Source organism: Zymoseptoria tritici, chromosome 1, assembly GCF_000219625.1.
Source record: "Zymoseptoria tritici IPO323 chromosome 1, whole genome shotgun sequence".
NCBI classification, from domain to species: Eukaryota; Fungi; Ascomycota; class Dothideomycetes; order Mycosphaerellales; family Mycosphaerellaceae; genus Zymoseptoria; species Zymoseptoria tritici.
The window spans coordinates 4,455,144-4,467,466 of record NC_018218.1 but is presented as its reverse complement, the minus strand read 5'-3'; the positions used below and the strand labels follow the sequence as shown (position 1 = coordinate 4,467,466).

Below are 12,323 nucleotides of genomic sequence, written 5' to 3'. Positions count from 1 at the left end.
CCAGACTCTCTTCCCGTCTTCCATGTCAGAGTCAATTTGAAGCGTGCATCTCTTCAGATCCAAGACACTGCCCGTCTGAGACAGTGGTTTGAGTCTCGCAGCACTTCACCGCTGCAGTCAATTCATCACCCCTCTGCCTTCGAAAGAGCATCTCCTCATTTTGCTACTTTCGATGCTTCCATCCTCCGGAGCGCCAGCGATACAACGGACATTCCATCGACTAGGTCCGACAACGTCGATGAGGCCTTCAGAATGGGGTTCGATACCATGCGATCATTCCAGCACCTTGTTCGGTCGATAGTGCCAAACACAATCGAAGCCGAAGATATGGATACGCGGACACTGCGGCGTCGGGATTCATGTGTGGAGATGACTACTCATCGTGAAACGCCCACCGATCAATCAAATCGCACGCTCCGGTCTATCACACGGAATCGGAAGCCAACATCACTGCCGGCACCTCCTTTCCAAGCGACCAAATCGAAATGGTCTCCTCCTCCATCACCAGGCGCTGTGGCACTAGCACGGTCCTCATCGCATTCATCGAGCTTGACTGCCGAGGAGAAGAACATTCTCGCAAACGACCTGTTCGCAGCCGCCTGTTCCGGCAACATCCCTGACATCAAGGACGCTTTTCAACGAGGCGCATCGGTGCAGTCTTCGGTCCTTGTTCCTGGATTGATCGACTCGTTCAAGCCGGCTAAAGGCGGTCAGCTATCTCCTCTCGCTGGCGCAGCGTCCCATGGTCAACTCGAGGCAGTCAAATTTCTCCTCGCCAATGGTGCCGACCTCAATCCTTCGAGCAAATGCTCCGCGAGCAGTCCCTTGCACCAAGCGTGTCGGAACAATGACATCGAGCTCGTCCGCTACCTCCTCTCACGCGGCGCCGATGTCAACATCAATAACGTGTACAGGGTCACTCCTATCATGTACGCCACGAAGTATTCCTCCGTCGAGCTCGTCAAGCTCCTCCTGTCTTACCGACCCGATCTCGACGCTCTCTCCTCATTTAATGGCGCAGCCATCCACTGGTCTGTTTGGCCAGGTAATGCAGAGGTTACCGATTTGCTCCTCAAAGCTGGCGCAAACCCCAACCATGAGATGGCGGATGGCACGACAGCTCTGCATTGTGCGGTTCTCACAGACTCGGTGGACATGTGCAAAGTTCTCGTCCAGCATGGTGCGGGTCCACTGAGACAGAATGAGAATGGAGAGACGCCTCTGCGACTGGCGACCATGCAGGGCGAGCGCGAGGCCATTGCACGTTTGCTACGAGCTGCTTCGTGGATCAGGCGATGAGGTGAAGTGATTGCTACTTTGCGTCTCAAGCGACGAGGTGGTGGAGTGATGGTTATTTTCCGCCTCAAGCAATGCATTAATGCTCGCGCTGACTCGCAGATGGGCACTATTATAAAGGTGCAGGAAACAACGATCCGATACTCGGAAACGATACTGCGGGCGGTACGGAAGAAACTTCATCGGAACGTTGTTGGAATAACGTCGGAATGGAGAATGAATGGCATAATCGAACATCGTATCTCCTACCCTACCTTACCTTCAAGTGTCAACAGAGCATACCATCTCTGTCTCTGATGCATGCCTTTTCGCGCATGGGCTGTCCATGGCAGGATCATGGGCTTCGTCTGACATCGATCGCCGATGATTGTAAGCATCCAACGCCTTATGCCGTTCCCGTTGAGGCATTCCTTCGGCGATCCCGAAGGCGCAGAGCTCCCGTCGGGCCCTTGCAGACTGATTATCGTGGCTGAAGAAACGTGTGCAACCTCTAATGATGACTGTATCGGAGATAGAGTACCTTTTTGGGAGTTGGTCACGGCAGTATGCCACGTGCTGCGTAAGTCGGCGGTATTCAACTTGTCTTGGGTGAGAGTGTAACGGAAGGCCCATCCCCATGGTCTTCGTCTGAGGTGTGCCTGAGGCCGCACAGTGCTCGAGCTTCATACCTATGCTGCATCACGTCCATATGCAACTGCGACTCAACCTCCGCGTGGATGTAGAAGGCAGAACACGTCCAGTAAAGCAGCTGGCCTGCAATGCTGTGACCGAACATGCCTCACAATCCCTCAGACGTTCTACTCAGCCGCAAGATTCTCCCAAGCGTCCAGACGAATAATCTACCTCCCGCCGAATTGTCTCCCACCCGATCACGAACAGACCCTCCAGCTTCGCCGCCGCACAAGCACGAGAAATCCCATCTGGCCCGCCGATTACGCTCAGAGAGTCTGAGAAATAAGCCTGCATCGAATCATCACCACCACCATTACCGGCATAGCGCGAGAGAGACAGTTCAGTCAGCGATAGAGTTGCGACCACCGATCAGTTTCGACTCCCTGCTACGACGAGACAAGAAGACTCCCGATTCGAGTCGAAATGCAAGTAGCAATCAGCAAAGAACTCCGCCAATTCAACAACGCAATGCTACTTACGATGGAGCGGCGGAGCAAGCACAACGAGTGGTGGTCAAGCCTGGTGATGTCAAGAAAGCACAGGATGACAATGCGAAGCGAGAAAAGGAACTTCGCGCAAGTCTACAGAATGTCGAAGAGGTCGCCATGAGCAGTACAAGACAGCTGGACGATACATATTACACAATCCTGGACAAAGCCTCGCTACTGCGATCGACGGTCGCTAACCTCCAGCAACTCGCGGAGGAAAGCCGCGAGATGCATGCTACATTCCAGGAACGTACAGGCAAGCTAGAGGACGACACTCGCGGCCTGCTTCAGTCCTTCGACAATTTCAATGCTCAGGAGAAGCTTATCGACGATCTTGTGTCACAGCTCAAAGCGTCAAAGAGTCAAACGGCCGAACTCAACAACCGCCTCGAAGCCGCACGCAACCGGGTAGAAGCCTACGAGAAGCGGGAGAAGGTCAAAGCGGCGAATCGAAGGAAACGTTGGGGAGCGATTTGGGGAGTGCTGGTCGGGATCGTGATTCTGGTGGTCGCATATGTGATCGCGAGGAACCGCAGCGCAGTGGGAAGCCGCGTGCATGGAGTGGTAGAAGTTATGGACCGTCTTGGGAATGAATTGAAGGCTTCGGTCTCTGCGCTGAAGCCGATGCCAAGTCAGAGTGAGGATCCGTACCTGAAGAGGCTGTTTGATGAGATTTGAGGATCGGAAGACGAGTACGACTTGCTGAACTCTGCTGAGCATCCTTGGATGAGGCCTGATCTTCATCGTCACAACTCCACGGCTACTCGAGTCGAACAAATGCGACGGACCTTGAGTCGCAGCCACAACTTGCCCATTTCCGTCAGCCGCTTGGTAGAACGTATCAGGTCTCCACATCGCTTTGTTCGTCGCGCTGTACGCTCCTCGAATGGACAGGCATCAATGCACACCTGCTCCATGAGCCGTGGGAGTGCCGATTGCGGAATGCGTCCGAGGCCTCTCTATCGGGTCTTGTCGTCTTGGCATGTCGCTTGTTATTTCATGCGAGTTGGACGGTCTGTCTGTATGCTATAACAGGATCACGCTGTCAACCTCCCGATCTGTATCAATTTGCGAGCAAGCCATGGATTTATCACTGGCTAGTCAGTACTTGGGCCAGCTGCCCGCTGGCTTCGATCAATCGATCTGGGCTCAATATAGCACTCGGAAGACTGCTGCTATCATTGGCGACTTCAATAGGACCGGTGAGATCTGTAGCAATTGTCAATACTGTACGTAGTCTTGCTGATAAAGAACAGCTTTGGAGGCTCCCTGGGAAGCAAATGCAACGGACTCATCTCTTCGGGCTGCGAATGACTTCCTCAACACAACCGACTTTGTAGCATTCGACCCATCATTCTTCAACTTGATTGGGTCTGAAGCGAGAGTCGAGCACGTCTGGAACCCAGCGAACACGACTATCCACGAAGCATCATGTTTCATTCCTGAGCTGAACTCGCTCTACTTTGCGTCCTGGGGCTTCAACCACGATTGGCAGTTCCTTCTCAATGCCACGACGAACGAAGTCAAGCAAATAACGACGGATCCTCCGGTCATCAACGCACATGGGTGTCAGATGTACAATGGATCTCTGTACATCACCACGGACGGTGGCGGAGGCACCTACGCGTCAGTCGTGAAGGTCGATCCACTTACATGGAAGTCGGAAGTCATTTTGAACAACTTCTACCAGCAACCTTTTCGGGGTTTTAACGATCTCGACATTGACCCACAAGGCAACATCTGGATGACGGACTCTTCCTCCGCATGGGTACGTCAACTCATTCCTGGCTACAATTACCATACTGACGTTTCTCTTCCAGAGCAACTCCCTCACTGACTTCGCACCCGCGACCTCACCGGCGGTCTACTTCCTCAATATGACCACGCGAGCCGCCAAATGGCTCTTCGAATCACAAGGCAACGTCAATGGCATCGCCTACGGTCCCTCCGGTACCCTGTACGTCGACGTGACAGACATTTCCAGCGGGCGGCCCAAGGTTCTTGATCCCACCGAGTCGCGGGCTCTGTGGTCGTTCGACACCCGCGGCGGTAGACCTCAGCTGCACGATCAGGTGCTGTTCTCAAACCCGATTTCGAGGTACTATGATGGTGTCAGGGTGTCGAGGAACGGATATGTCTGGGCGGCGAGTGGAGATGGGCTAGACGTTATTGAACCTGTTGATGGAACTGTCATTGGGAGAGTGAGGGTCGGTGGCGGAGCGTTTGCTCCGGTCAATGTCGCATTCGAGGATCACGTGCTATGGATTGTGGGCAAGGGTGGTGTGTGGAAGGTTGATGGTGTGAAGGAGCGATTGGCAAGGGATTGGTGAAAGAGAGAACTAGTAAAGCGGATACGAGCGATGAGGATCATTATCAAATGTGTCTCTACTCTGCAAGAACGAGGTTCGATGGCCATCATGGCGGAAGACTGCTACAGCACCTTGGAACCACTGTCAATCACAAATTTGGAGAAACGAAATTTCGAAAATTTCGGAGGGCTCGAACCTGTGCTGCACGTCTCAAATTGGACTGGTCCGGAAAAGTCGAACACAAGTCTTCGAAAGCATTCCAGGCGTATCATCGAGCCTCAAGTATGTCTCTGCATCCAGATGCACAAAGCGTGCTGCGAATAGTTGTCGACGATAACCAGGAATTTCTTGGCATTTGAGATTCATTCACCACGCACCTTCCACATCTGGCCACTCCAAACATATTGTTAGTTAGAAGGCTCCCAACGGCAGTGCAGTAGTAGAGTCAATGTCCGGGCTTTCGCACGTATGCACTACTGTTCGAAATACAGGTTGGCGTTCTCCAAGTAGGTCATCCTTTGTCCGGCTTGGTGACAGCCCAAAAGTCCGTTTTGAAGATAATACTGCTCAATCTTGAGATCGAAGATGTACCGATAGTCACAGCTCGAAGCCGCTCGTCTTCTTGACCTCACGACAGAGGCTGTCGATCAGTGCTTGGCATACAAGCAAAAATCAAACTCATCCACTCCGCACCTTCCTAATCGAAATGGAGGATTAAAAAGACGTCCTCCACGGCCTCAGAACGGCAAAAATAATTTTGTGACCGACGCAGGGCTCGAACCTGCCGTCTATTCAAACAACTTTGCGTTCGGTCGCAGCCGAACGCTGGACGTCATTGTCAAGGGTGTGGCTTAATCACATCACCTCTCGCGTTGTCTGCCATTGGACCTCACCGTTACCGTTACCGTTACCGTCACTACCTTCCTAGCATCGGCATCTGACCGACGCCACATCAACATCGCACCCAGCGTCCGCGTTATGTTCTTGCGTCGTTGTCGTAGTCACCTTGAGCCGATGCAGTCGTGATGGTAACCATCTTAGGGTGGATGTAGGTGTGGGTTGTAGCGACGGATGAATTGTGCAGGTGGGGATGTGATGATCGTGAGAGACGACAAATGTGGCGTAATGGTGTATGTGCAAGCGCAGTAATGGAAATCGATGGGCGTGGTGGATGGCGCGTTTGTAGGGTGGAAGTCACGGCGTGTTGATGAGGACGAAGTGCAGCGAAGTGGGAGTGGCTGCGGGAGTAGCCTAGATCATGTGACGCTGCCCACCACATCCAGGCAGTTCGACCCACGACCAGCGCGATAGCGAAGAATTGATCAACGCAGTGCTTTACTACACTCGAACAAGAAACAAATGTGACCAATGCAGCCGTAGGCGATTTGCTGCACTCGGAAAAGAAAAAAGGTGATCAATGCAAAATGGCCCTGGACCGCTCGAAAAAAAAATTGACCGACGCAGGGCTCGAACTGAGGGAGAATTAGTTGTTGATCATGGAAGGAAGTATAGGTTGAATGCTTACCCTGCAGCCTCTTGATTCGTAGTCAAGCACTCTACCATTGAGCCAGCCGGCCGATGGCTCAAAACTAAAGTGCATGCGTATATAAAGCTCCAGCAAATATGACGTCACAAACTGCAAGCCTTCTGCATCGTCCGGTATGGCACTCGTGAAGGGCGATAGAGCCCTAGTAGGCGGGTGAATGGGCCAGGCTGGGGTGGAGGCATGTAGAAGCCGGTGGAGAAACAAGCCAAGGCGCCGGCGATACGGAGTCTTGAGCGCGAGGCGGCGACGATAGCTGGTCAGCGGGAGGGCAAGGTAATTGAGAACGTAGACTTGAGTGTATGGGTTCACTGGTCTTGTTGAACTGAGTGTAGATCGAAATGGCTGCTTCCCAGATTGCTGCTCAACGCTATTGGCGGCAGCGCTGTGCATCGACGCTGCCGTAGTTGTATCTGAGCTGGCGTATTGAAATATGTGCTGGATGCCAGTTTGTTGTTGGGGTCTTCATGTTGAACGCTTGTCGCCATTGCACACCTTGATCCTCGATTTGGGCGGACATTGTCGATGTGTTCATGGCAACATGCTCCTCATCGTCCACATGTCTGTCGAAACAATCGCGCAGACTAGGTGTGTACAAAGAGGCAAGAGCAAGGCGTGACTGAGGTGCCGATTGGACTGCTCTTGCAATGTCAAGCCGAAGCCGAACTCGAACGACAAATCTGTTCGTTAGCACGACCATAATGCTCTGTGCCATCGTGCTGTTCTCCGAGGCATAGAGTCGCTTTCTGTACAAGAAGAGGATCTGGCTGTACAAACCTTCTGTAAAGGAAAACAGAAGCGCTCACACTTGCTTCAACTTCACGTTGATATTCCGTCGCTGTGTAAGATATAAGCACGCTATCGCCACGATAACAGCAAGCAATCGTCAAGAGAGAATGTCCGACTTCCGATGAGGCTTAGGGTCGTCGGTTCGCATCCATTCTCCATTGAATGCGTTGATGAGCCAGTCGCGAAGTTCTATCAATCATTGTCAGCATGTGTGCGCAGCGCGTGGATCAGTCCACTCACTCTCGTAGACCACCTGGTTGGCATTGTGGAAGAAGATGCTATGGTCACTGTCCGGGAAAACGTGGACGTCGTAGTTCCGCACATTCGCCTGGTCCAGCTTGTCCAATAACATGAGCGTGTTCTGGAAGTGCACATTGTCGTCGCTCACGCCGTGCATGACGAGGAAACGCACGTTGCTGGACAGACCGGTCATGTTGGAGATCGTGGCATTATCGTACCCTTCCTTGTTGTGCTGCGGCATGTGCATGTATCGCTCTGTATAGATGGAGTCGTAGAAGCGCCAGTCCGTGACGGGTGCGACGGCCATGCCGTACTTGAACGTTTCTCCAGCATCCGTCTCAAGCACTTTCAGGGCCATGAAGCCGCCATAGCTCCATCCCCAAATAGCCATGCGGTCGCCGTCGACGTACTGTTTCGCTTTCCACATTTTCGCGGCTGCGATTTGATCTTTGGCCTCCCAGTAGCCGATGTTACCGCGGATGATGGTTCGATGCTCACGGCCCAAAAATCCGGTACCACGGCCGTCGACAGAGACAACAATGTAGCCCAAGCTGCTCGCAACGTATGATTGGAAGTCAACCTCGAATGTGCGGTCGACCAATTGGAATCCTGGACCATTGTAAAGGTAGAACAGTACAGGATACTTCTTCTTCGGATCAAAGTGTGGTGGTCTTCTCTCGACCACATTCAGGTCAAACCCGTCGACATTGATCGTAGAGTAGATCTCGATGGGAAGCTCGGTCTTCTGAGCAAGCTCTTTGAGACGTTTGTTCTTCTCAATGGTAATGTCCAGATCTTCGGCTTTGTTGCTAGGCGTAGACTGCACTTTTTGCCACGGGATTCCCGGACCTTCATAAGTGAGGAGCATGAATTTGCTCTCGGCGGAGAAAGATGTGCGATGATATCCAATCTCGCTGGTATCGGTGATGGCTTTGACACTCTCGGGGCCTTTGAGAAGCTCAGTAGTGTATAGATGCCGCTGAGTGCTGCCATGCTTCGTGGCAATGAAGTAGACCAGATTGTGTTCGAGATCGATGCTTGAAGGGGCGTTGACCACTTCCCAGTCTCCCGAGGTGAGCATCTGCGGTTCTGGATTGTCCAGAGGTGTGAAATAAGCCAGATGGTCAAAATTCTCGTCGATGACGGTATCGACATATCCATCATGCGGTCGGCCGTTGTCCGGATCCGCAGGAACGAATCGAGTCGTATGCGAGACCTCAAACCATCCACCGTCCAACTCTTGCACATCGCGTTCACGAACCGTCTTGCCAGTTCGTGCTTTCGCGTCGACCAGTATCGTCTTCAAGATATCACTCTCCCTGTTGGTCGATCGAATGATAACCTTTCCCGTCTCGCCTGCCCATATGACTTCTGTAATCAGGCGGTCCTCGGCGTCAAAATCGTTCTCGATCGGAACGCTGAAAACTTGACCTTTTTCAACGTCATAGAACAGCAGCTCAACAACAGACATTGGCGCACCAGCTTTGGGATACTTGATCTCGCGGACCTCGGGATAATTCTCTTCGCCAGGCTTCGGTTCCTTACCACTCGGTCGGCTGAAGAAGTACTGCACGGGAAACGTCGGGACCTTGGACTCATCCGTCTTGAAGAAAGCAACATATTTTCCATCACCACTCCACCAAGTAGCACCTCCAGTCGCAAGCACTTCTTCCTCGTAGACCCAGTCAGGGATGCCGTAGAAGAGATCCGGTCCACCATCCGTCGTGATCGCATTGACAACATCAGAGTCCAGATGGCGTATGAACATGTTGTTGTCCCTGGTAAACACCACAGCATTGCCTTTCGGACTCCACGACGCCAGTTGAATCCTACCATCTATCTTGGCCGGATCGAGTGCCTCGCCACTCTGCGTCTCGACATTGAAAATCCAGTACGTCCCAGTACTGCTGTGTCGCCAATTGCTCTGCTTATCACTTCCCACCAGCACATGCTTGTGATCTGCACTTGGCGTGGCATCCTCCACGTAGACGTCCCTTCCACCTCCCACCTCAAAACTGCCCTTCTTCATGAGGGTTGTGCTGTGCTGCTTTTGTGTCGCAACATCTTCGCCTCGGTATCGCACGTCTTCCACCACGAGGTAGTCGCGGCCGCCGCTTCCTCCTCTCTCAAGTAATAAGCCATCCTCGCCGTTGGGACCTGCTATCCAGCTGATCGCATGTTGTGTCGACCTCCATGCCCCTTCCTGTACTTGTTCGAGGGTAACCTTCTTCCCGTTCCCACTCGTGGATGTCGCAAGAGGGTCATGCGGTCGTGATGCATGAGGTATATGTCTGTCCTGACCCAAGAATAGAAACAACGCTGCGACCCAGCCCACAGCACCAATCGCAATGAGGATGTATAGTATTCGCCGCGCCTTTTTATCCGCTGGTTTCGTCGATCGCTGCCATATTGCTTGGTCCTCCAACTCGAGCTCTTCTCTGCTGAGACTGTCCGTGTAGAGTGCCTCCTTAGCTTCGGTGGCGGAATGACCGGAAGCGTGCTCGAGGATTAACGAAGTGGTTGAAGCACTGGACATGGAAGGTCTTCCATTCCGCTCCTCGGGTGGTATTGTTGGTTCGCCTGAAGTTGTCAAAGGCTGCGATTCCCGCTCTCTCATCTCCTCCGCCCGACCCATGTTGGGCTGTTGCTATGCCGAGCGCTGTGTGAAGCTGGACATTGATTTTATAATTCAGACGAGGATTGTTTAGTCGATCGTCGCGCCGGTGCAAAAGATCGGATGACTGCGTTTGGGAGGTCGTTGACTGCGGTGGTGAGTGACAAAACGTGGAGGTAATTACAGATCGAGGCGTGTACATCTCCCGCTCCGAGCTCGAGCGTCTCAGGTCAGCAGGGTCCCGGAGTTACAGCTTTGTTGGAATCGGCACCGAAGTCCCTTTACATTCTTTTGCTATTGACACCCCAAAGCAGGCCAGGCTGAAGGATCTCAACGCAGTACATGTACCGCTTCTATGTCTATGTAGAACGTTCCATGGAACTGTCGTGTCATGCCCTCTGTCGTCCGACCCACCGTATGCGACCCAATGCTGTCTTCTCGTTGGTTCCTTACAGCCTTCCACGATCTAGTCACCGCCGCTTTTCAACAGCTTGACGAAGCGCTTCGATGACTTGGCCTGGGTCTTTGGCGCCAAAGACGGCACTTCCAGCCACAATCACGTTTGCACCCGCATCAGCAGCAGTATCGATAGTCTTCTCACTGAGACCACCATCAACTTCAATGTTCAGATCGGGATACCGCTTTCGAAGTGCCTCCACCTTGGGCATCATCTCCGGCATGAACTTCTGCCCGCCAAATCCAGGTTCGACAGTCATGATAAGGGCCATCTGAGAACTGCTGTCAATGCCGATTCAGCCAAACGCAAATAAAGAACAAGACCTACATCGGGCACCTCGTCCTTGTTCGGGTTGTCTAGAATGTCGTAGAGCACGTCTACAGGAGTCTTGGGCTTGATCGCAATGCCAGCTCTCAGTCCTTGATCGTGGATGTATCTGATCAACTCCTTGGGACTGGTCTTTTCATCGCTATGACCCTCCGGCGTTTCTGCTGCGGTCGACGATATCGCGGCCTCGTAGTGGAAGCAGTATAGATCACAGCCGGCCTTCTTGAAGTCTTTCACCCACTTTTTGGGCTACCATGGCGGTCAGCCAGTTGTTCCAGAATCCAAACTCTTACTTCGGCATACCTCAGCGATCATCATATGGCAATCGAAGGTTCCCTTTCCGAAGGCCTCCTTCGGTCGGTCCACATGCGGCCGGACCATTGTCACCACAGGAGCACCAAAGGTCATGTTTGGCACAAAATGCCCGTCCATGATATCCACATGTAGCCAATCCGCGCCATGTCCTATTGTGTCCGAGCATGCCTTGCCCAAGGCGCCAAAGTCCGCGCTCAGGATGGAGGGCGCGATAATCGCTGGCGGTGCCATGATGGATGGAGGTCGTGGTCGAAGTGTTCGAAGTCTGGAGTAGAAACTCGAGAATCGGGAGAGGTAATGGCGCAGTCCACTACCGTGCGAGGAAGTTCAGCGAAGAAGCAGTCTTTGGTTGCCGGATCTCAAGTCCTCGACATTGAATGTTATACTCGGAAAAGCTGCCAACCTACAACGTCACTCTGGCAGCGGCAACTTAACGGGTCGGATCCGAGCGGCGTCAGACGCCGTGGTTTAGCGAAGAACAACCACCTCTCCTTTTCTTCTTCAATTTCACGTTCACTGCCGCACCTCATCTCGCACCCGGAACATTGCATCCCTTCCAAGAAGCCGTCCTGCACTCGATGTATACAATAGATTTGCGACGCCCCGCTCATATCAGCGAAACGCCGACCAGGATGCTGCAAGACCCCATGCCCGCCGCTTCATTGGCTGTCGTTTTAAGCGCCCACAAACTGAACGAATCCGCACCGATGCCTCTCATCCAGCCAATTCGATCCCACCTCAGCCATCAAGATCTCGAACGTCTGTGCTACCGCAAGGCCGACCTAAATACGCATCCGTGGAGAACCATTTCAGCAGGAATCCAACCAGACCGCCGATCCATCTCGCGGCTCCTAGTTAGCGCCAGCAGTGACCACGTTGAGATCGCATGGGAGGAGACATTTGCCCATGTAACCGCCTTGCTGAGCGCCAAGTTGTTTTTGAGTAACGCTGGCAGGCGCCAACGACTGGTTGGTAGAGGCTGGTGACAGGTCTGTATAAGGCCATGATGCCGTCAATAGAGAGGCGGAGTCTTCCTTCACGCTCTACTGCACCGTTTCTGTTCCTTTGGGTGTCTGTCAATTTCCTCGTTCTCCTTTGCATTTCCATTCCGTGTGGCGATCTTTCTTCGTTGACCGAAGTCTGTACATTCTCACCGCAGGTCGGCCTACAATCATTTGGACGAGATCTTCAAGCACCTACGACTACGACATGTCTCCTACCACTCTACGCGCTATCGCGTTCCAGCCTTCTGCGCAGGACCGCAGCACACAAG

At 52.9% G+C, this 12,323-nt stretch overlaps 4 protein-coding genes across 4 annotated transcripts; 2 read left to right on the top strand and 2 right to left on the bottom strand.

The window, feature by feature from the left end:
- Positions 1 to 1,505: 1,505 nt before the first annotated feature.
- On the top strand, positions 1,506 to 3,134 carry MYCGRDRAFT_107544 (uncharacterized protein; the record flags this gene model as incomplete). The annotated part of the gene is made up of 3 exons (XM_003857049.1): positions 1,506 to 1,665; positions 1,808 to 1,855; positions 2,089 to 3,134. 3 exons carry the CDS (start codon positions 1,506 to 1,508, stop codon positions 3,132 to 3,134), a joined length of 1,254 nt encoding a protein of 417 aa, XP_003857097.1.
- Positions 3,135 to 3,537: 403 nt separating this feature from the next.
- MYCGRDRAFT_66984 (uncharacterized protein) lies at positions 3,538 to 4,786 on the top strand (the record flags this gene model as incomplete). The annotated part of the gene is made up of 3 exons (XM_003857050.1): positions 3,538 to 3,658; positions 3,713 to 4,224; positions 4,277 to 4,786. The coding sequence occupies 3 exons, from the start codon at positions 3,538 to 3,540 to the stop codon at positions 4,784 to 4,786; spliced, it is 1,143 nt and encodes a 380-aa protein (XP_003857098.1).
- Positions 4,787 to 7,194: 2,408 nt separating this feature from the next.
- MYCGRDRAFT_66981 (uncharacterized protein) lies at positions 7,195 to 9,873 on the bottom strand (the record flags this gene model as incomplete). Its single annotated transcript, XM_003856544.1, has 2 exons — positions 7,195 to 7,286; positions 7,338 to 9,873. 2 exons carry the CDS (start codon positions 9,871 to 9,873, stop codon positions 7,195 to 7,197), a joined length of 2,628 nt encoding a protein of 875 aa, XP_003856592.1.
- Positions 9,874 to 10,421: 548 nt separating this feature from the next.
- RPE1 (ribulose-phosphate 3-epimerase) lies at positions 10,422 to 11,281 on the bottom strand (the record flags this gene model as incomplete). The annotated part of the gene is made up of 3 exons (XM_003856543.1): positions 10,422 to 10,679; positions 10,736 to 10,984; positions 11,039 to 11,281. 3 exons carry the CDS (start codon positions 11,279 to 11,281, stop codon positions 10,422 to 10,424), a joined length of 750 nt encoding a protein of 249 aa, XP_003856591.1.
- Between the last annotated feature and the right edge of the window lie 1,042 nt (positions 11,282 to 12,323).